At 43.8% G+C, this 24,543-nt stretch overlaps 1 protein-coding gene across 4 annotated transcripts in view; it reads right to left on the bottom strand.

Moving 5' to 3' along the window:
* Positions 1-24,543, bottom strand: part of HKDC1 (hexokinase domain containing 1) — a 41,307-nt gene that overhangs the window by 4,115 nt on the left and 12,649 nt on the right. For 2 of the 4 annotated variants that reach the window (XM_032491539.1, XM_032491537.1), the window contains exons 3-16: positions 24,070-24,218; positions 23,849-23,968; positions 20,166-20,261; positions 18,998-19,100; positions 16,732-16,915; positions 13,928-14,083; positions 12,591-12,824; positions 11,748-12,052; positions 9,985-10,130; positions 9,785-9,904; positions 5,524-5,619; positions 5,249-5,348; positions 3,522-3,705; positions 1,489-1,644 (exon numbers count right to left, since the gene is read on the bottom strand). In XM_032491539.1, coding sequence (XP_032347430.1) covers positions 1,489-1,644; positions 3,522-3,705; positions 5,249-5,348; positions 5,524-5,619; positions 9,785-9,904; positions 9,985-10,130; positions 11,748-12,052; positions 12,591-12,824; positions 13,928-14,083; positions 16,732-16,915; positions 18,998-19,100; positions 20,166-20,261; positions 23,849-23,968; positions 24,070-24,218 — 2,149 coding nt within the window. The remainder of the gene's footprint in view (positions 1-1,488; positions 1,645-3,521; positions 3,706-5,248; positions 5,349-5,523; positions 5,620-9,784; positions 9,905-9,984; positions 10,131-11,747; positions 12,053-12,590; positions 12,825-13,927; positions 14,084-16,731; positions 16,916-18,997; positions 19,101-20,165; positions 20,262-23,848; positions 23,969-24,069; positions 24,219-24,543) is intronic. The other 2 variants (XM_006181174.3, XM_032491538.1) reach the window with 2 other exon arrangements.

Here is a 24,543-nt window from a genome sequence, read left to right as displayed (position 1 = left end):
TAGGGAAAGGCTTTCTTTAAACAAATGCTTCTACTCCTAAGGAATAATTCATGAGATGCAAATGACTATGTGTGTACAAAAAGGATAATTATAGTGTTACTCAGAATTGCAGAAATCCAAAAATTATAAGCTAGGCATCCTATACTAACGCGGAAGTTTGGTAAATTATAATATAGCAACATAGTGTAACATTATACAGCCATTTAAAATGATAATTACAACAAAGAGTTGATATGGGAAAGCTTCCCTTTCTAGAAGTAATCCAGCTAATAAATGCAGAAAGAGTGATAGCATTAAATTATCATCATTTTCCAATCTCTAGTGAAATCACAGATCTGGGCAAGGAGCATCAATGACTGCTAATATCGTAGAAGAGATAGACAGGTAACTCAATGCCACCTATGAAATAGTTGCATCTAAAATTTAATGCTGACTCCAACAGTGTATCTGGGTCTAATTATGAGTTTGCAGGAAATACAAGGGACAGAGGAAAATGCTAAATTCTGCAGTCAGCAACATCTAAAACACAGGAAAGTCACAGGATAAAATGAGAGTTTCTTCATCAGACACATTATGAGGGGAAACAAGATTAAAAGAGATTTTAAAAACCTATCAACCAAATGCACTGACCTTGTTTGAATACTGATGCAAACAAATGAACTGTAAAACCATTATTTTTTTGGCAATTTGGAAAAGCGGAACACTGACAGGATATTTTATGAAATTAAGGTTTATCATTAGCTATTTCAGGTATAGTGATGATAATGTGTTTTTTTTGAGGACTCATATTTTAGAAAAACATTTTGAAATATTTATAGATAAACTGACATAACATGTGGGATTGACTTCAGATTAATCCAGTTTGGGGTGGGCAAAGCAGAAGTATACAGGTATAAATCCAGTTTAGCCATGAGCTGATCATTGTTGAAGGTGGTGTTAGAAACATCAGGTTCATTTTACTATTCCCTCCGCTTTTGTATATATTTGAAACTTTTTATAATAAAAAATAAAAACCAGAATTATAAATGAAAATCTCCAAAGACAAACAGCATACAGAATGATGTGTCATGTGACTGCAATTATGAAAACATGTTTACACACATTCAAGAACTTGAAAGGGAATATAATATACAAAAATCAAAATAGTTGTATTTAGTAGTGAGCACATGGGTGATTTTTTTTTAAAAGACTTTTCTTTCATACTGTGGACACATCATCTTTTCAGGAACAAAAGGGGATCATTGTTTAGCCTAAGCTAACTCCTGTGTAACCATCTAGGAACCTCGGGGCCCAGGCAGCTGCTGGCCCCTCAGCTGGGTGCTGCAGTCCTGACGCAACTGGAGGAAGCAGCCCCAGAAGGCAACCCTCTGCCCAGCCAGGCCCTTACTGTTTATTTTTAAATTTCAGATCTGCTGGAGCCTGGAGTGACAGCAGCACATTCCAATTAGGGCCGCTCACACCAAGCAGGTGAAATTGATCACGAGTCACCTTTCAATCTGAGACAAGAACTTGGTTTCAAAGATGCCCCTGGTCCGGAGACGTTCTGAAATCTGCCCGCGGAAGAGGAGACCCTGCTTGGTCAAGTCAATCAGGATCTGCCGCACGATCTCCCCCAGGTACATCCCACTGGTCATTTTCTCGTATCTATTTGGAGAAAAGGGATAAGATTGGTGAGAGCAGGAAAATGAGTGCTGGTGAGTGGTTCCTGAAAGATTCACAGGTCAGAGTGTGGAAGGCATGCCACTGGCATCCACTAGCTGCCTGGGTTGGAGTGGGTCAGAGTGGGCAACTGGCCCAGAGAAGCGCATGCAGGAGACCGCATGATGTGGGAAAGCCAGGCTTGACCAGGGAGCCATGCTGACCAGGGGCCAGGTCTGCCACATATTAGCTGAATGACTTGAGCAAGCACCATAAGCCATCATCTCTAAAACAGAGAGCAAAACACTGACCCAACAAGACTTGGGAGGCAAGCGTCTGGTGCACAGTAGGCACTAAGCAAAAGTGAGTCCCTATCCTGGCCCCAAAGCTAGTACTCCTTGGCTTTGTATTTGAAAAAATCTGTTCCACTAGAGATCTTCCTCCATGAGGTAACACATTTAAACTGTCTGCACACACTGAGGGTGATCTAAAAATGTTAGCTCCCATCCCCGTTTCTACCAGGCTGTGAGCACCATGACAGAAAGAGTAAGAGCAAAAGGATCCTTATAACCGACACTCTGCCCAGGTATGTGTGACAGTATTAATAACAATGATGCAGAGCAGGACTGCCACTGCCTGCAGGGTCAAATGGAAACCTAAGTGTGCCTGACGCTTACATGCTGGACCTGTGTTCTCTTAACTGCTCAGGACCTCATCAGTCTAAGGAACCAACACTTTAGACAAACAACAGTGACAGAAGGCAAATTCAAGTATGTTGCTGCCTTAAACTCTCACCCCAAAAATGTGACCCTCCAATGGATTCAGACACAAAACTTAGATGTCCCAATTTGGGATTCAGTAATAAGGTCCCTTGTTAAGGTTCCTTGTGTTTTGGTCCCGGGTTCAGCTGGGTTTACCACAGCTCACCTGCCTCCCAGCTACAAAAACTAGTGCCAAGGAAAAAGAGGGACCACCAGGTCTGGTCTTGGTCTTGTAAAGCCTCTTCCTTCTCAGTGTTCTCAGTTCAACAGTCGGTGGCCCAGACATGCCATTACATTTCCTACCTGCTCAACTTTTCCACTTGGATATCATCCATCACGATAAACCTATATTTTCATCTTATTTTATATAGTAAGACACTGTGTTTAGTTGTGACAAAGACCAAATGGCCTGACAGTAAAACATTTACTATCTAATCTTTCACAGAAAAAGTTTTCCAACCCCTGATGGATGGGCCCAGGCTAATGATCAATTGCCAGCTTGCTAGCTCTATCCTTATCTACCCATTTCTCTCCTACTCAAGAAGGCATATGAGAATGCAAGTGAAAACGTACTGTTTTATTTTTCTTTAAACCATTCACTATTTTCAGTATTTTTAGTATGATTAGCAATTGGAATACACCACACAAGTGATTGTGACCCATGATAGGACATGATATCAGCGCTGAGAATCAGGACTCCCATCCATCACCCCCTCAGCAGAGGTCACCAACCTGGTAGCCTGCTCTTGAAAGGCTGAGGATGTTGACCTCTAAATTGGACCTACTAGAAGCCCATCCTAAGAGGATCCACTAAGTCACCAAGCCCCTTCTCTGTGACACCCTGTCCACAGTGAATGGACTTTTTGACAGCCTCTGCCTCATTTCCAAAGCTACCACTAGACCCTATGGTATCTTATGATAATTAGAAAAGGGTACCCCTTCTTTCTACTTGTTGGAAACTTGTTATAATATTTTGCTTTTGTTCAAATAAGACACTTCACTGACATCTGATGGAGAGCTAATAAATAAACAAACGATACTGTCTGTAATATGAAAATGGCACCCCCTTAGATCTGTATATACTGCACAACCTGCATAAATGTACACATCTATCCTTCTCACCTCTGTTTGCCAGGATTCAAGGACCCCTCATCCACCTCCTTGTCATATTGGGTCCGGATGTCATCTATGCAGCCATTATCTCCAAATCCTCCCCACTCTGTGTTAATGCACATCTTCCCTTCATCCCCTTCCACCAGTTCGATGTTCCTCATCTCCTCCATGTAGCACATGTTGCTGCCTGTTCCTAGAAGGAATCATGAAGGGACTTTAGTCTTCAAAAGACACCTCTAGGTTTTAAAGAGCCAGCAGAGTACAGTGGAGAGGAATTTAGGTTTGGAGTCAGATATAACCAGGTACAGATTTCAGCTTTACACTCATAGCTGGGTGACCATAGACAAGAATCTCATCTTTCAGAGATCCAATTTCTTCATATCCGTAAATAGGAAATAACACCTGCCTTACAGATTTGTTATAAAGAAAAAGAATGAGATGTTTGTAAATTTCCTCCACATAGAGTTAGTACCTGTGATATCATTATCCTCCTCCTCATCATCATCATCACAATTGATAAGCCATAAGTACACAAAGTGAGCTTCCAAGTAGTCAGAGCTGGAAAGGATCATGAGGAATCATCTAGTTGTGGATAAGTAGACATTTGGCATCTGTAAGCCACCCTCTTCTCCCTTGTCATTGACCTGGTCTCAGAACTATTTTCAACACAACAGTCCAGGCAATTATGTTTATTGGGGGGGTTAATTAGTTTTTTTTTCTCTCACTTATCTATTCATTTTAATGGAGGTACTGAGATTGAACCCAGGACCTTGTGCGTGCTAGGCATGTGCTCTACCACTTAAGCTATCTCTCCACCTCCCAGGCAACTATTATCTTCAATTAAACAAGTCTCACCTCTTCTCCCTCCTAGATCTAGCCCAATCCCTCCCACATCTAGCCCAATCCCTCCCGCAAATAATGAAACTCAAGTCCAGACAGAATAAGCAACCTGCCCAGGGTCACCAAGTATATAAGAGTAAGAGTGAGATGAAACCTCTTACTGGGCACTGAAGACTTCTCAATATATCCCCATTTCCTTGTTGTACATACTACTCACCTTCAGGAAGCCCTGACAACCATCTGGAACAATTTCCCCAGACTCTGCTATTACACAACCTGTGCCTGTCACTTGGAATGCCCATTATCCCTGTCTCCACCTGTTCAAATGCCTCCTGTCCCCTCACCTCTTCAAGGAGTCATCCCCCTCGAATCCACCCTTGCCCTTAATCATTGTCAGACTTTCCTCAAAGACCCCTAAAGAACCTATATCACATCTCAGAATACTCCCTTCTCCTCTCCTAGGTTTCTTTCCAACTCTTCCCCATCCTCTGTACCCTGGCAGCCAGAAGAGGTCAGAGACCAGAGGAGGTATATGTTGGAGCCAGCATGAAAATCTAGCTCCCTCAGCCCTAGGCCAACATTATCCAACTGTGGTCTCCTTCCTCCCAGGATAATGTGCTCCAAGGACCTGATTTGAAAATCCTCTCTTTCTATGTTATTTTTATCAGCAGAAAGGATAACCTTGGCTCAGGACCCTTAAGGAAAAAGATATTAAGTAATGAGTTGGGAATTAGGAGACTTGGAATCCCATTCTTAACTTCATCTCTGCCTTGGACAAAGCTGACTTCAGAGCCTCTATATAATTGAACAATGGCCCCCTGCCCTTCACTATGTTAAAAGGGAAACTCCAAAAGATCAGATGGGAATAGGCCAGTGAGACATGCCTGACCACTTACCCGCAATCAGGCCAACCTCACAATTAGGATCTTCATAGCCACAGGTCATCATGGTCCCCACTGTGTCATTCACAACTGCAACTATGTCCAGGTCAAACTCCTGCAAAGAAAGCAGCTCTATTGTAAGTGGTATGTGCAGGTCAAACAGGCTCGGGAGGGGCACATCAGCCCTAGGCAGGCAGAGGCCAGAGTCACAGGGCTAAGTGTAGGATGGCAGAGCAAAGGGGCCGGGGGAAGGGGCAAGGTCAGGCATGAGCCTCAGCACCATATCGTACATTTCTCCTCTTGATGGCTTCCCTGAGCATGTCCACCACGTCTTCCCCTTCACAGTCAGTGGCCTTGAAGCCTTTGGTCCACTCAATGAGTGTTCCCTGAAAGAAAGGAGGGGAAATTCGTTTGAGCAATAGTTTGCTGGGACCACAGCACAACCTTAGCATCAAACAGATGCAAGGCATTAGAGCTGAATGCTGGACAAATGTATGTGCTTTTGACTGTGCTTCCATCTCTGCAGCCCTAACACCAGGCCCACAGGCGTCACAGAGCATGATGCTCAGACAAGGCCCACTGCTGAGTGGAATAATTGCAGCAATTCATATTTATCAAGGGTCAGGCCATATTCCCTGGCCATGACTGCACAGAACAAAGGCCACTTCTAATTTAGCCAATCAATCACATCTTTGTGATTAAAGATAAAGCTACAGAATATTCATCAAAGCATTATTTCACAGGAAAAGCAAGAGGCATCTATCATTCCAACAGAATGGATCTTTCATCATGTACATCAATATAGAAAATGCTAATATAGCCACAAAAAATAATGCTGTAGGAGAACGTTAGATATGGAAAGATGTTCACTGTAAACTGTTAAGTGAACTCATGTTAAAGCAAATTATTCTATTATTCTTTTAAAATGCCCCCAACACACACACACACTTAAATCTGGAAAAAAGCATGAAACAATGCATACACCAGGGGGTAGACAGTGGTTCTCTCCGGGTACAAGATCACAGGTACCCTTTAGTCTCTCCTTTTTGTTTGTCTATATTTTCAAGTTTTCCCAAAATTAGCATGTATAATTTTTATAATACGGAGAAAAAGTATTTCTGATTTTTAAAAGGTAGAGCAAGGTTATACTGAACCTTGCTGAACCAAGAGTTAGTCTAGCCTCAGACTCCATAGCCTAGAGCTGGGGGCGGGCGAGGGCAGGTAAAGCTGGGGCGTCTAGACCAGGAGAGCTCCTGGGATAGGAGCGGTGGCCAGCAACTCTGATGGCAGCACCCCCAACCCCAGGGGCTGAATGGCCACCTCACTTTGAGGTTCTCAGCTCCAGTCTCCCCCTTCTTCTCCACAGTCCTTGGGAAACTGGGACTTGCTCTTTTCCTGGTGAATATATGTAGAACATTAGAGATTCACCTGATTCACCCCCAGTTGAAAAATCTCTCTTTCTTATTAGTTGCAATTATACAAAAGTCATTGTTTTGAAAAGTCTCTCTTTTTAAAATAAACTAGTGGTTACCAGAAGGGAGATGGCTAAGGATAGGGGCAAAATAGGTGAAAAGGATTAAGAGGTATAAACTACATAAGTTACAAGAATGTAATAGATTGCACAGGGAATATAGTCTATATTTTATAGTAACTTTGTACGGAGTATAATCTGTAAAAATATCCAATTACTATGTTGTATACCTGAAACTAATATAATATTGTAATATGTATGTTCATTTATGACTGAAAAATTGTGCTCTACACTGGAAATTGACACATTGTAAACTGACTATAACTCAATAAAATAAAATTTAAAAAAATATAATCCTGTAAATCAACTATACTTCAATTTTTAAAAAGTCTCTCTTTTTTCTCGCCAGCCATCAGTGGCTTAGCTCCCAGCTGTCCACTGATCTCCCCTTCTTCTTAGCTGTGTCTTCATGAACCTGTCAGAACTTCTGGGAGAGGAAGCCTAGAGGCCCAATGTCCTAGGTCAGGAGGAGCAGCTATGTCCTGATGCCCGTCAATCATTCAGGACCGTGGACAGCTGCACATGGCTCCCCCTTCCCCATGTGTATTAATTTTTAATGGCAGCAGTAATACAGGAATGCACGGTCTTTATAAAAAAAAAATTAAAATGTTACTGATAAGGACAAAGTCCTCTTTAACTCCCCATCTCCCCGAACCTGAGAGGTAACCTCTATTATTAATCTGATATGAATACTTTCAGACTTTCTCTCTGCTTACATGTATTTTTTAAATAAATAAATTTATGGCATGTGTGGACTACTGCAATTTGTTTTTCTCACTCAGCAATATATCTTTTAGACCATTCCAGGTCAGTTAATATGGAAAATATTCCTCAAATACAATTGTACAGAATTTTTAAAATCCACAAAACATACCTATAAAATACTATTTTTATCCCCATTTTTGAAATGAGGAAGGCAAAGGTGCAGAGAGGTTAAATAACATGCCCAAAGTCACACAGCCAGCAAGTGCAGACGCCAAGACCGAACTAACTAAGGCAACGTGGTTCCAGATTCACACTTTTAAGTACTGCACTCTGTTGCCTCCCGCCTAGGTAGGTAGTGTCTGTAACACTTAGAACGACGTCTGACACAGAGCAAGCACTATGTCTGTGCTTGTTAAGTAAAAATCAAGTAATTGATTCCATATGATTGATACATCATAGTTTATTTAGTCATTCTCCATTGCCAGACATTTGGGTTATTTCTAATTTTTCATTGTTAAAAAGTGATGCTGTAGTGAACATCTTTGTTCATTCCTCCTGAGGTACATTTGAGAAATGGAATATTGAGAAATCGATCTGCTGCTTCTTAGCATTCTGGCATTTTTAATTTTGAGAGCTCTAGCCATATTACCAGATAATTTAGCCTTTTGAACTCCTTTCTCCCTGTTCTCTGAATGATTGGGATGGATGTGGTGGGTAGACCTGGTGAAGCGTGTGTTTTCATGGCCTTTTCATGGCCCTGGAGAGCTCTGTTTCAGTTCTGATTCTGTACCTACCCATCAGACAAAACTGCATGCCTCAATTCCCTCCTATGAAAAATGAAATAGCATAGAAAATAGAGAAATTTATGCATACAATAAGAGTAAGTACTCATTTCTTGATTTTTTTTCATTATATGTATCTAAGTGTACTGTGCATTATGACCAAAATGGTCCAAAACCACTGGGCTCCACAAGGGCAGAATGCAAAAGCCTGGGCTCTCAGCCACCATTGTTTACAGATATGGCCACCTGGACATCTTACTTAATCCTATGTGCCTCCATTTTTCTTAGCTACAAAATGTTGATTTTAGTGTGTACACATACAATAGAATGTTATTTAGCTTTAAAAAGGAAGGAAATTCTACAGGGATGACCCTTGAGGACACTATGCTAAGCAAAATAAGCCAGTCACAAAATGACAAATACTGTATGATTCTACTTATATAAGGTACCTAGAAACAGAAACAGAAAATAAAATAAAGGTTACCAGGAGTCTGGGAGAGGAGCAAATGGGGAGTTATTGTTTAATGGGTGTAAAGTTTCAGTTTTGGATGATGAAAAAGTTCAAAAGGTGGATAGTGGTGATAGTTTCACAACAATGTGAAGGTATTTTAATGCCACAAAACCATACACATAAAAAGGGTTAAAGTGGTAAACACTATATCTATTTTACCACAATAAAAAATGATAAAATAAACCAAAAGTAGTGTGTACATCATGAGGACACTGAGTGGATTAGTCAAAATCTTGTCAAATCTTTGGTGCCATTCTTCTTACTGTCATGAGCTCCCTGGTTGACTTGCTGTGCTGACCAGAGTTCTCCCCATAAACTGAGGAGTGGTGTTCTGCTTTAATGCCAGTCCTGTAAGCTTGGCTGACATAAGCTGATCAAAGAGCAAGACAGAGCATTCCATTCTCCATGAGCTGGTGAATGGTGTACTTATCCAAGAAGTCCAAGAAAAATCTTGTGATATATGTTTCTAAATTACTATGAATAATTTATTAAAAATCATTATCCATGATGTTCTTCAGTGTCAGCTGATTAAGTGTCTATGTGATAAATTCCTCCTGAGATTCTAATACCAGGAAAGAAATGCATTTCTTCTGATACACTGGTAAGATTTTATTCATCAGACAATAAAACCTCTACAACCTATTGTGTTTTCCTGTTTATGCTGGCTGCCCAGGAAGATACAGATAATATTACAGACTGTTACAGAGTTATAACTGGCCTTGACTGGTCATCACCTCTTCCTGTCTCTTGATAATATGATTTGACCTTTCTTTTAACAGTACTCTTAAACATGTGTCCCTTTATTGTATACTACCCTAAATTATTTTGCAAACTTTAATCCAAAAGACAATAATAACAAAAATGTAACATAGTAAATAGAAAAATTTTAATGGTCCAAATTCTAGGTCATGTCTCCCCAGCTGCCCTGAACCTGAGACCCCTAAGTAAAATGAACAGTGACTCAGAGTTGCCTTGAAGTTCCCAGGTATAGGAAGGAGGCCCACCAGGTTCGGCTGTCTTACCTTGTCAATGCTCGCTTGCCTGCAGGGAAACGAGAATGTGAAGCCCAAAGGCAGCTGGGCCCCCTTGAGGCCCATGTAGTCCAGGAAGTCGGCGATGCACTGCACGATGTGGTCAAATAGCTGCAGGGAAAGAGTGGCAGTCATCCCTGGCCTGCACTGTTATGGGGTGGCAGGCTGGCACCTCGGAGTGCAGAGTTTACCTCCTCACCGGTGCCCTGCATGATCTCCAGGGGGATGGCAAAGATTTTGTTGTATATTCGCACCGACCTCCATCCACTTCTGATCTTCACCAGGAGGACCCGGAAGTTGGTTCCCCCCAGATCCAGGGCAAGGAACTTTCCTTTCTCTGTGGTGGAGAAAGTGGGGGCTGCATCCACCAGCATGTACCGAGCAGGGCCTTGTGTGCGGGCATTGGGAGGAAGAGGAGACACCAAAACAGAGCAGACCCAGAGCCTGCCCACCTGGGCTCATGGCCAGAGGGGTACAGCAGGTCACTGAGCATAGCCTCAGAGCACTGGACAGGAACCCTGAGCCCATGTGAGGCCAGCCTGCTTTTCTTGGTGTCTGGTAAGAGCCCCACATAATACTTATGCTTGAGGAGCCTGAGAGTGAATCCAAGCCAGGCTACCCTGACTACAGTGGACTCAGAAGGTGCTTCCATCATGTCTGTAGGGCCTATAGGACCTGCTCATCACAAGCATGAAATTGTTCTTCTGTCCCGTTCTCCTCTTCCTCAGATTCCCACACCCCCACCTGATTAATAAGAAACCATATCAAGTCCAACCCCTATTACCGTCCAGGGCCCCCCAGCGCAGCGCCTCTCACTTCTCTGACATCGCAGAGCATCGCAGCCTGTTCCATGTAACCCCTCACCTTCCTTCCTGCTCACTCATTCTGTTCTAACCATGCTGGTCTTTTTGCTGTTCCCTGAATTGCCTGAATTTGCCGAAGACCTCACCCCCAATGAGCTCTCTTACGCCTTGTCCTGCTCAAATTTTCTTCATACCCCTGTCATTACATGGCATCCTTTGACATTTATTTACTGTCTGCCAGCCCAACAGAACATAGGCTCCACAAGGGTACGGACTGTGTTTTCATCACTACTCTGTCATCATGTCTACAACAGAGCCTGACATACAGCAGGTACTTAATGAAACTCTGAGGAATGAAGGCAAAATGATAAAAGAGATGAAAGAATGAATAACTAAATAGTGTCTTTTACTGCTTTCATTTTTTCCCTCAAGTAGACTTGAAGGATATTGGCTCTGGAAAATATCTTTATTGTTGAGACATTCCAAGTACAGCTGTATGACCTTGACTATGTCTTCTAACCTCTCTGAGACTCAGTTTTGACACTTATAAAATTGGAATCATTCTCTATTTATGTAACATACAGAGTGGTTGTGAGAACAAAATGAAATTAAAGGTTCAAAAGCAAATTAAAGATATGAAGCATTGTACAAAGGTCATTATATCTGGGTGAGGCCCATGAGATTCAAATTGGTGGAGTAACTTGTCTAAAGAACTGACTCCACTGTTGCATGGCTCCTCTTGGCTGAGCACAGAGGACCAGGAGAAGGATCAAGGGTCTGAAGTCTTGGGCAGAGTCAGGGGGAGAAAGTGAAGAGAGAGGAGAGGAAGAGAGCCAAGCCCCAGGACAGAAGAGAGCCAGAGAAGAGGGTGGAAGACAAGCCAGACACTCTAAGTGTCCAGATGGTAGTTCCCCAGGGGACAGCATCTGGGTCTTCACACACATGTAACCTAACTTATTCTTTCACTGCCAGTGCCTTGGATCAACCGAGGCAAATAGATTCAGAAGAGTACTAACTTTCTACCCAACTCTCCCTCCCTCCATTACAGACATGAACCCAAGGCTCTTAAAACAAAAAACCTAACTGGATTTAAGGAGTTTTGATGGGAGCTCTGGGTAGCCCATCAGAGAAGGGAGCTGTACTTGGCTCACCTGTGCCATCTGGCATCCCACGGACATAGGTGGGCAGCATCTTGACTGTGGCCAGTGGGTGGGTGTCCCTCTTCAGCCCATAGTCGAGCTCAACCCGCATCTTGTCCTGCACACCCTCAAGTTGCTCTCGAGTCAGCTGGAACAAAGCCAGCACCTTGTCAATCTGCTTCCGCTGGGCTTGCACACGGGAGGCCACTGCTGTCACCATGGCAGCTCCCTTGGTGCTGCCACTCTCTGACAGCAGAAAGCGAACATCACAGTTCGGGACCAGTTTCCTCACCACTTTGTGCAGGCGTTTTGGATATCTAAAGACAGGAGTGAAGGCAAAATATGAAACAATCATAAAGGCCCAGGCCTAGTCAATGGGAACAAACACAGGTGTAGCAATGGAATGGGGTCCTGAGGAGCCCTGCTCCCTCCTTCTGGGAAATTCTCATTTCTCTTGTGTTTTCCTGCCAGTATCCTTCATGTGAACTTGGCAGCCTCTGCCATCCCAATTTCCCCCCATTTATAACTGGGTGTATCTTACTTTCCAATCTTACCACATAGTAAGTATTCAGTAATAATGGATAGATGGGTGTATGGATAAGGACATGGATGGATGGCCTTGCTACTCAGACAATTGGCTTTAGCAGAGTACTTCTCTAAGAATGATCTCCCAAAGCAACCCAGCCAGCTAGATGAATGTAATCTCTGAATTCACCCCTGCCCCTATAATCGCAGAACCATAGAAGCTGGTTGGTTCCAGCAACCCAGAGAAGCAGCATAGTTTAGAGAGAACACTGGGACTCTGTTCCAGGGGAGGCTCATTTGCAGGGGTGTGGACCCGCCACCAGCACTCACTGCGGGTGGATCTTGTAGAGTGTGCCGTCCATGCCCACCGTGGTCCGAAGTCGCGCCAGCTTCTTGTTCTCCCGCAGGCGAGTCAGGATGGCTGCCAGGGCTGCTGCACAGAGATTAGCAGAACGGAAGGAGACGATGGTGCAGACGTGCTGGACCGCGATGCAGTCGGCTTCCGAAGGCTCCAGGCCCAGATCCGTCAGGATCTCTCTTGTATTGGCCAGGCCTTCTTTATACCTGGCCGGGGGAAAAGAATGAGAGGACCAAACTTCTCTATCCCCTGGGATTCCCCTCAGAGAGCCAGCATTCCCACCTCTCAGGACTGTGAAAATAAACAGGCTGGCACATAATCGTATAGTAACAATTTCAACAATGGTCATGATAGCCACTGTTTATCGCACACCCACTATGCGCCAGATGCTTGTCTAAGAACTTGACATGTATTAACTCACTCCTCACAAAAATCCTGGTGGAAGAATTGTCATTATCCTATTGTACAGAAGAGGGATCTGAGGCACAAAGAGGGTAGGTAACTTGTCCACAGGCACACAGTTAGTAAGCGCAAAGGCCAGGATTTGAACTCAGGCAGTTAGAGTACAGAGCCCACCATTTAAGGCACCCTGTACTACACTGTCTTTCATAGAAACTCAGTCTCTGCCAAGTTCTGCACAAGCACTAGACTCTGGGAGTACAGACTCTGGGAGTGCAGACTCAGGGAGCTCACCGTGCTGAGCTCAGATTCTAAGCTGACTACAAAGCTCAGGGCAATGCCAGGGTATCTAAGTCTGAGGAGCAGGATCCTGAGTTGACTGGGGCTAGCCAACTTCAGCAGTCAGCTCCCCACTGCAGGGACCTGTGTGTGAGGCCTCCAATCACCAAAGCCAAAGCCAGTCGCCAACTGCACCAGGTAGAGAAGGCTCTTTGCTCTAGCAGTTGTTCTTAATTTGGATTCAATACATGACCAAGGATGCCCTGATATTATAAGCAAAACTGTATGAAATGTACATTTTGGGGTAAAGGGTCCAGAACTTGAATCAGATTCTCAAAGGGGTTTATGGCCCTAAAAAAGTTATGTCACTACTTCAGGGAGGAAGAAGGCAGCAAAACATGAGGGGAGGGTAGACCTCTGACAGCAGAATCCCTGGCTGATGAAACCAACAAGAAGCCACATGTGAGGCTTTGCTAACCCACCTTGAAGCTCTGCCCAGGTCTGAAATCGTCCTGGTGAAGAAGGAAGATCTGGTCCCTCTGTGTACCACTCCCATGAGCACACCATGCCTTGTCTGCCCACCCTAATCCTCTGCAAAGTCAATGTGAGAGGGACCCTGCCGAAAGCTTACTTCTCCATGGCAGCCACATGCCGTGTTTCAATCTTGCCCTTGATGTGGAGAGCGGAGGATTTCTCGCCGCCAAACAGGAGGCCTGCCTTGGCCATCTTTAGCAAGATAAGCCTGACGAGTTCTCCCAGATACAGGCCGCTGATCATCTTCTCAAACCTACAATTTGGTGAACAGATAGGAGGCAGCAATGCCTTTGATTACGCACCATCCATTCCCAAAGCCCATGAGCCATGGCCATGGTCAGGACTACGAGTAGTGAAAAGGCCTCTTGACGGGTCAGGAGGCCTCAGTCTCTGCCCCAGAGCCCACTCATCCTCTCTGAGCTGCATTCTCCTCACCTATAAAAGGGGAAGACTAACCTAGAGGAAATCTAAGATTCTTTCCTGATCATAAAGTGCTTGATTCCAAGAGTCTTTATCTCAAATCATCCCTTGGCCATGGGAGTGCCATTCTCATGCTAGGCATAAAGAACCTCAACTTCAGAGACTTCAGCTACTTTCCCAGGATCACCAACCACAACATGACAAATCCAAATTTCAAATGTTTCCAATTCCTATACATGTTTCTGTCCAAGAGAGAAAGATGCTGTGTCTGTGAGATGGGCTTGGACAGACCCAATGAGCCCCAAAGAGGACCAAAGAGGTTCTACAATAATGTGGATGAAATATTCTGCCAGGCTACCTACACCTGGACTCTCAGTCTGCATACAAGCAATTATTAATTGTTCCCCAAATAAACTACTAAAAATAATTTTTATTCTGCAAATGTAAGATGTGAAATCAAGAATAATCTGTTTCCTAATCAAATTTATGTATTTCATTATAAAAAGTCTTAAAACACTGCAGAAACAGAATACAATCAAAAGAAATCCAAGTTGGGTTTAGGGGAGTGGAATTTATTTTAAGTGAAGTGGATGGAGTGAGGATGATAAAGTCCAAAAAAATGGGAACCATGTCCTTGGGCTGTGACAGCTCTGTGTCACCAGTGAAATGGGTATGTGCTGGGGAACAGGTGCATTCAAAGCAGAAATTTGCTCCCCAGCTATGCAATTTTAGTGTTTGAGTGGTTTCTAGGAGGTACTTAAAATATTTATTCACCAGGGCTTCTTGGGAAAGCGGTTTTCCAGGCCTGGGGCTGGGAAAGTACACAATGAGCCTGGAGCATCTTATTGTGTCAGAAAATAAGGACGTATTTAAAGTGTGATGCAAACATGTCAAGAGAAGACAGGGACTAGCTTGAAGGAGCTTCCACTGGCTAAATCTGAAAAAATGTGAGCATCAAAATAAATAATTCTAGGAAGAAATTATAACGCATAAAGTAAAAAAGTATCCATATTAGTATAAATAGATAACTGGAGAGTTCTTCCTTACCGTAGAATAACAACCAATAAACATAGAAGGAATGATGTATTTAGAAATTCATCAATGGATGCTAAGCTACAGAGTGATAGTTCAATGAGAAATAGGATATTCACATAGTCTCAAAGTATCTCTTCACCAGATAATGATTCTCTACAGAGGGAATACTCCACCTTATGGTAGAGAAACCTCTTGCATCTCCCCTCAACCAAGTGATCTGAGTTATAGCATCACCCATAATGGAACAAACATCACGTGCTTCCAGATCTGATACCCTGGGCAGGAAACATATCATTTGTGTGATAGCCCTGCCAAAAATGCGTCACCTGAATCTAATCCTGAGAAAACGTCAGAAAAATCCAAGTTGAGAGACATTCTGTGATATAAATGGCCTGTACGCTTGACAGGTCATGAAAAAACAAAGATATTACAGATGATTATAAGAGGCTGAAGCAACACAGCAGCAGCACAACATGTGTGAGTCTGGACCTGGCCCAGAACAGCATTTTTTCTTTTTCTTTTTATAAAGGACTTCAGTGTGGTAGCTGGTGAGTTTTGAATAGATCTGTAAATTAGATATCAGAACTGATCAAGTGTTAATTTCCTAATTTTTATAATTATACTTTGGTTATATAAGAGAATGTAATTGTTTTCAGATAATATGCTCTGAAGTGTTTAGGAGTTAAAGGATCTTAAGTTTGCAATTTAATCTCAAATGGTTCAGAAAAATAATTTTATACAGTCGTATATTTTATACATATGTGTACTTAGTGTGTGTTGGTATATACCTATACACACAGACAGAAGGAGAATGTTATCATTTAGGGAATCTGAGTGAAGGGGAATTTTGTATTATTTTTGCTACTTCTCTGTAAGTCTGAAATTATTTTTTAAATTTCTAAACTTTTTTTCATTCAACAAACACCTTTTGTTTTTTAAACAAACACTTAATGAGCTGCAATAATGTGAAGACACTATGTGTAGAAAGGAAGGGAAAATGGCAGGTGTGGCCAGCCGTCTGGCGCACAGGCAGAGCTGAGGCAGGTCCCACGCCGTTACACGACAGGCGAGCGTGGGACGAGCGCGGAGAAAGGCTCCGTGAGACCTGAGCCAGGGAAGGACTCACGCCAGGTGCTGCGTGATTAGGCCTCTGAGAAAGTGGGTGCAGGGGAGATGGGAAACACAAATGAGGAACGTGCGCTCCCTCAGGCCTCACTGGTTTTTTCTGAGGCCACTCATCTGAATGAGCCAAGAGGGCAAGGCCTGAGTTACCTGGTTCACAACTGTGTCTCCCCTGCTTCTGGAACTGAATTAGAATTAGGGATATGACCTAGGGGAACGCACTCAATTTCCTTGGCTTCACTTTCCTCATCTGTCCAGTGAAACTGAAATACAAACCTAGTCTCATAAACTCAGATTGCCCAGATTACACCTTGGAGTACTCACAGTTGCTTCCCAGGATTGAGAGAGCCGAGGTCCAGCTCCCGGTCAAACTCAGTGCGGATGTCCTCCAGGGCCCCGTCATCCCCGAAGGCCCCCCACTCGGTGTTGATGCACATCCTCCCCTCGTCGCCTTCCACCAGGTCAATGTTGCTCATGTCCTCCATGTAGCACGCGTTGGTGCCGGTGCCTGGACAAGGGATCAGAGAGAACACACAGAGACGCAAGGGCTCCAAGCTGGGCAAAGACAGAGGGAACTCTCGACCGCCTGAGAGTCCTCTGAATGCACCACAAAGTGCTTTTGATCCACTCCCGGGCCTGGTTCTTGCTGAGGGAAGCAGCTTTGGCAAGCCCGGGAGTTCATGAGGAATAAAGCTGACATGTCAAGTCTACACTTGTCAGGGTGTTAATGGTTTGCTGTTATGAATGGAGTCAATTGTGAAGAAGTCCCCGATGAATATGTATGAAAGCTGACAAAGCACATTTACAAAGAGGAGGATGAGTTAATGTAACCTTGTAAATACATATTTTTTTAAAATCACCAACCCACAGTAATTTTTTAAACCCTTTCCCTATGTTGCTTAGCCTCTTCTCTATTTGATAATAAAAACATTCCTTATTCACAGCCTGCCACAAATTGTTCCTAACATAAGCTACATCCTTGTCTTTAACAGTGATTAGCTATTACAGAAGAAAGCAACATGCCATTATTCAAACACAAACTTACTCTAAAGAAACACCTCAAACACTTGAGTAGTAGCGAGTGGCTGCAAATAGGCACAATCTATTTGGGTCCTATCAGGATGATAGAAATGTTCTAACTAACTGGATTGTGGTGATGGTTACAGAACTTTGTAAATTTACTAAAAATCACTGCATTATACACCTAAATGAGAGGATTTTTGTGCCTCAATAAAACTGTTTTTTAAAAAAATGTAAGTATCTTCCCCTGGCTGATACTCTGATCTCAGGATTTTAAAGCCAACATGAGAAATAAGAGATAAAGAGAAGTAGAATGTAATATTTGGGAAAAGCTTTTCTCAGAAAAGCACACTGTTTAGGCATGGCCCCAAATCTACAGGTCACCAGACATTGTCACTAAGACAGACACAGTGGACAGTAACTGATGCCATGACAGGCAAGCACCAGGCCCATTCTGAGGTGTGGGGCTCCAGAAACAGAAAGGCAGATCAAGCCCTTCAGCTGTAAAGATCCTGCCCTTTGGGCAAGTCCAGCTGAGGAGAGTGGGTTGGAAATCAAGAAAAACAATTCAGAAAACTCCCCTCAACAGTGGTAAAGGAATGGGGAACTGACGGGGTAGTAAAGAACAGCCTATAAATCTGATCCACTTGGCCTTCCTGTCCCCCAGATAGCCTTTCCACGGGCCCCTCCTGGAGAACCCCCCAGCTCAGATGTTGAGACCACCCACCAGACAGCTCTTCTGAGCTGCAGCCTCCGCTCATCTTGCCTACACAGAGCTATGGCCTTTGGCTGGCCTCCCTGCTCCAGCCTTGCCCCCAAGAGTTGATTCTCCACACAGCACCAAATAAGCTTTTTAAAAATGCATTCCCCATTTATCCATCCCCGGCCCAAAGTCCTCCAGCGCCTTCTGTCTCTCGTGGGGTAAAAGCCAAAGACCTTACAGTGACTGTGTCCACTGTCCTATGCAATCTGCCCCATCCTGTCCACTCTCTCTGGCCTAAACAGCCTTCTATTCTCGGCCTTCACTAATTTTGAATCAGCCACCACTCAGCCTTTTAGGGTTCTTCGAGCACCCCAGATTCATTCCCATCTCAGAGGCCACAGGACTCTCTTCCCTTCCACTCCTGTTTGCTCCTTCCTCCTGAGGTCCCTGCTCAAATGTCACCTCAGGCCTCAGAGGCCTGCCCTGACCACTCCACCACACTTACTCTCAATCACATCACCCTGCTTTACTTTCCTTATCATACTAACCACCATCTGAAATTACATTGTTTGTTTAGGTCTTTTTGGCCTTTAACCCACCTACCCACTGAAAGCTTCGTAAGTATAGGAACCTTTGGGATTCTCACCACTAAGAATCCAATGCAGAGCACAAGGCCTGGCACACAATAGGCCCTCAGTAAACACTTGTTGAATGAATGCATGTATTAATTTTCCATCTTCCTATGTTACTTCTTCTAAATAGAAAGTACCAATAACCTTCCCACAAAATTTATTCAGAGGTCCCTGAAACTAAGCCCTTAACTAGCCCCTTTCACCCACCTCCAAAAAGCAAGTCAAATTGAGTTACCAATGATGACACCAACTTCGCAGTAGGGATCATCATAGGCGCACGTCATCATGGTCCCCACGGTGTCATTGACCAAAGCCAGGATGTCCACATCTATGTCCTGCTGGAACACAAGTGGCAGAGGGCATCAGTGGGTGGGAGGGAGGCATTATCCCTTTATTTTTCCCCACAGAGGAAGCAAAAGCAGTGAAGATGCCTGGTTGAGACAATCACTACATCCCGCCTTCCGGGCCTGCCTGCAAGAAACAAGGCCTTTGTTAAGTTTCAGGGGCCCAGGGGAGAGAAAGAACAGTTGGGAGCTGAAAAATGGAACCCATTCTCCTGCTTTATGAGTGAAGGCTTCTGTGCAAAGGAAACATGAGGGAAAGACCACTAGGACTCCAGTCTGTGTTTGAGGGACCCTGAGGAAAGCATGTTTATCCTGGGAGCAATGGTGTTTCCAGGAGAAAACACCAACGTCCTCACCCACGGGGACATTTTAACCAGCCTCAGCCAAGTCCTCTCCATGGGCAGCACCGTGCGTTTCCCACCCTACCAAGTCAACTTGGGTTATTGCACCACAGTTCCACAAGGTTTGAGGGAGCATTTTAAGGTAAAATGAAAACAAGAACACAGGATACAAAAGAATACAAACTCAGCTTTGAAGAAAAAAAGACTGGAAGGGTATTCATCAAAATATTCCTTAAGCTGTCAGGGTAACAAGTCATTTGGGTTTATTGGTGTACTACTCAGCTCAGTAAGGAGCATGTCTTGCTTTTGCAGTTATTTAAATTATTGTAAAATGAATTCAACAAATAGAGATATTCAATGAATAGAGAGTGGAAAGTTGGACAGAGAGCCAGACTGGAAAGAAAGTGATCTTTTAAGCCTCAGAGAGGAGAGGTGGGGGTTGGAGCACTACACAGTAGCATCAGGTCTGAGGCAGCTGGGGAGGGCCCTGGGGAGTGCAAGCAACCCTTCAACAGTGCTCGGAACGAGCTCCACATAGCAAGGCTCACTGGTGGCTTTAACCAGATAGCACAGCCACATCTGTGCTACAGTGAGACCTTCCCTAAGATCAAGTTGAGGGTAGGTACAGTACAAGACATCCCACTCCCCAATCCCTGCAACCCTAAAGAGAAGGGGGCTAGGACTGGAAGGGCTCCCTGAGCTGAGGTGGATTCCTCACCTTGTGTTTTTTCATAGCATTTGCCAGAGATCTCACCACGTCGGTGTTCTGAACTCCCCGTGCCTTAAACTTCTTCGTCCATGACAGCAGGATGCCCTGGGGGAAGATTTCAGATCCACAAAAGATGAAGAAGACACTCAGTTCTGAAAATGAGCTGCATAAATCTCATGCTTAAAGTGCACCCCCCATGGCCTTCTCGTCTTTAAGCTGAATCACTCTAATTCTTCCAACATTTTCTCAGAGGTTTTTTCTAATAATTTCAACATCTTTCCTATTACTCGCATCTGAGCAGTTTGAAACGTAATACATTAGAGCAGAAAGAACAATAGCTGTAGAGTTAGAACACTTGGTTTCACAAGACATTGTCCAAATAATTTAACCTCTCAGCCTCAGTTAACTCATCTACAAATTGGAAACGTCACTTCTGCCTCTGTCACAGGAATGCTCTGATGGAAGTTATCTGGTGTGTGGTAGATACACATGATGTTTGCACAATGCCGGGTTTGCCAGGTCCACAAAGAACTGACATGGTGTTACCTCGTAAGACTCCCTTGGGAACTTAATTTCAACTTAAAAAAATGGTTCTCAATTTGCATTATCAATTATCTGCTTACAACTGGTGTTTCTGAAGAGTTTCATGTCTAAAATAGCAAATAATCACAGAATGTTTCAGACTGGAAGAGAACTTGGAGATTAAGAGACTTGCCCAAGGTCACATAGTCAAGAGGAGCCGAGCCCAAACTTACAAACTCCCTGACCACCCCCTACATCCCCACTTCCACCCTCTTAGTTTATGGATAAAGCAGCCAAGCTTTAGAGAGGAAGGAAACTTCTCCAGGTCTCACAGTGGGTGAAGGACAGAGCCCAATTGGAACACAGGTCTCTGATGGCCCACCAGTGACTAGGTTTTCACCCTGCACCACAGCACTGCCTAGTGGCAGTTCTCCCTAACTTCTGCCTTCATGGGCTATAGTAATATCCCTGCTTCAACGGGACAGAGGAGTGAGAGATTGCAGGGTGACCTCCTTCCAAAAAGGATGCTAGGGACAATGTGGGAACTGTTGGGGGGAGAGTATATAGGGAAGTGGGGGAAAAAAGCTGTACCTACAACCATATATATTTAAATTATGTATATAGCATAACACCAGTATTTAATAGATATGACTGAAAGGAAAACTCAACAATTCTACTAGTGGGCATCTCTGAAGGTTGGGATTAGAGGGGATTTCTATTTTCCTCTTTAAATTTTTTAATTCCTACCTTCTTTTATCTCTTTTTCCCCCCTATCTTACAGGAGTGTTACCATTTAATCATCAGAAACACATACACACAAGGAAAATTCTCTTTGGCTAAGAATTTTCCGTTTCCTCATTTAAACAAACAAAACAACAACAAAGTGATATCTTCCTTTAATTCCCATGCCCTGAACTTCTTTAATCATTTTTCAGTTTCACAAAGAATCCCCTTTAGCCACACCCCTCCATGAAGTCTTCCCTTCCTACCTCCTCCTGCATTTATACAGCTGAGCAGACTCCACCTTCTCCAAAGCCCTTATTTTCGTGTCACAAATCTGCTGCAGAATCATGCCCACTCTCAGTTATTATTACTAATGCACTTCCTTGTGGCTGAAACTTCTCTACTTTAGACTTCACTGAAAGGCAGTTTGGGAGGAAATTTTATAAAATGCAAGTAATTCAACTAGATCTTGACGAGAAAAAGCATTTCTCTTTTCCTTGATATAATCAAGCTCACTTCCCTAGTTTAAATGTCATCTGAAAACCATTACTGGGATACAACACAAAATGGATCAAAATGCTTTCAGGCATCTGCTGGCATTTTAAACAATGTTTTAAAGCTGTGCCTTTTTAGAAAGTCAGTGTGGTCAGGGAGTTGATGAGCTTGGGCTGAGCCATTCTTGGCCATGTGGACTTGGGCAAATCTCTTTACCTCTATGAACTGCAATTTTTCTCAAATATAAAATGGAAATAATTAAATCTGCCTAATATGATTGTTCGGGGATTTGAATGAGGCAATGCACATAAAGAGTTCAACATAGTGCAAGATACAGTGTCAAAATCTGGTACAGTCTATCATCATCATCTTCTTCCTTCTTCCTGACATCTCTGTGCCTAAGCTCAAACAAGAGACGTTTAACTATTTGGTAAATCAAGGTCAGATTCTTGACTCCTCCCTACAACTGACTCAGAGGAACTCTGATCTCCACACCAGCGAAGACAAGCAAAGCTCCCCTGGCCTCTTCTAACATTCCCTGAAACCTTCTTTATACTATATTTTTTCCCACTTCTTTCTTTATAAAATAATTAAAAAGTAAACCTCAGCCATCTCCCATATAGATAGATGATGGCAAATTCTCATTCAGCAGAATCCAGTAAATGATTGATTGCACCTTCAAATGTAGATAGTTATCAACAGATATTAAATAAAAGACATTGTGCTAGAGACCCTGGGGGTGGAAGAGGAGAACAATACAAAATAGTGCCTGCCCTCCAGAAACATCTGTTGAATTGGGGGACAAGGTACAAAAGCATGAATAGACAAATCATATAGGGACAATCATTCAAACCCTGTAGCTACCACTGATGCACCAGGCACAGTGCTTGGCATGGTACAGATGCTTTGTTCAAGCTTCACCTCAGCCCAGCAAGTAGAAATTATCCCTGTTTTACACATGTGAAAACAAGGGACCCAAAGTAACTTGCCCAGTGGGCACAACTTGTCCTGAGCCATGATTCAAAGCCAGGTCTGTGGATCACAAAAATCTACTCCCTTTCCACTATGCCAAATGGCTCAAGCCAACAATATCAACCACATCCCAAGGTGGTCCCTGATATCAGGTGGTCCATGAATTGACTGTCATCTGAATGTCCTGACCAGTCCGTGCAGCAAGAGCTCATGGACCACCACTGGGGGCAAGAGTGGCCTGGGGAGACCTGAATATAGACAATAATCCCCTGGCTTCAGAAAGCACATTGTCCTTTTTTATGTCCCCTTACTGGTTTTCACAGATTCAAGCAAGATCAGGTTTGATTTCTCCCTGTTTACAAACTGAAAATCTGAGGCGTACAGAGATAGATTACCCAAGACTCTAGCTGGCTAGTGGCATAGCTGAGACGGTACATCCCAGGTGTGAGGTTTGCTCAATAGCATTGTCACTCCAGTGACCCCACCTCAATCCTGCTTCCAAGAGCTTACTGTAGAGGCAGAATCTCTAAGCCTTCCCACTCTAGTTACAACAGTGGTTCCAAGTATGGTTCCCAGACCAGCAGCAAATGCATCACTCTGTAACCTATTCCAAATGCAAATCTAAGGCCTCACTGATTAAGAAACTCCTGTGTGGGGCCCAGCAATCTGTGTTTAACAAGACTTCTGGGATTCTGATGCAACCAAGGCCTGAGAACCACTGAGTTTGGTGGTGGAAACCATTTTGTTTCCTGTGCTGTGCCCATGTTAAGTGTAAAATCAAGGTAGCTACGTTAACATATTCTCTGCCTCACATTTCCACATCACTGTTAAGGGGGGGGGGGTGGCAAGAAAAAGAAAAAGCAAGCAAGAAAACTCCTGCTGATCCCTCCTGTTCCCAGCCTGACTCCTGCTCATGCCACATTCTCCAGCTCCAAACCCAAATCCTACACAGCTTCTTCCCTCCCCAGCAGCAGCCTTACCTCTTCCAATTTAGTCTGTCTGCAGGGAAATGAAAAGGTTAGGCCGAGAGGAAATTTCTTCTGCTTCAACCCTTTGGTCTTCATGAAATCTGCCAGACAGTCAGCTACATATTCAAACAGCTGTAGAGAAAAGAAAGCACAGGACCCCGAGCTAAGGCACAGTCGCCCATAAACTTGATGCCAAGGCCTTCCCCCACCTTCGTAGAGCTCCTGCCCGGTACCTGTGTGCCATTCCCTCGGATGATTTCATTGGGTGTTGGGTAGAACTGACTCTCCATCTGGACGTTTCGTTTCCCCTCTTCAGAGACTTGCACCTTCAAGACTCGAAACTTGGATCCTCCAAGATCCAGGGAAAGAAACTCTCCATTTTCTATTAAAAAACAAACCAAGAAAAGTTATCATTAATTGAGGGTCTGCTGTATGGCAAGCTCTGGTTGGTCGTGGGAAGCACAGGGAGTGGCATCTAAATCAGAGCAGGTGACAGAGCTGAGTGTGACAGGGCATCAGGTAGCCAGACCGAGGAGAACAGGGGTCCAGGGAGAGGAAATTGTGAACAAAGGAATGAGACTGTATGGGGGTGGAAAGGTCTGTGTTTTGAGCAGGAAAGAGGTGTGACAGAAATGAGGCTGGCAGGCAGTCTTGGGTTAAAAAAATTAGGAAGGATTTGGAAAAGCCATCCCACCCCAAGGAGCTTA

This window comes from Camelus ferus, chromosome 11, assembly GCF_009834535.1.
Source record: "Camelus ferus isolate YT-003-E chromosome 11, BCGSAC_Cfer_1.0, whole genome shotgun sequence".
Classification (NCBI taxonomy): domain Eukaryota; kingdom Metazoa; phylum Chordata; class Mammalia; order Artiodactyla; family Camelidae; genus Camelus; species Camelus ferus.
Note: the sequence above shows the minus strand (reverse complement) of the source record. Positions and strands in the feature narration are given on the sequence as shown.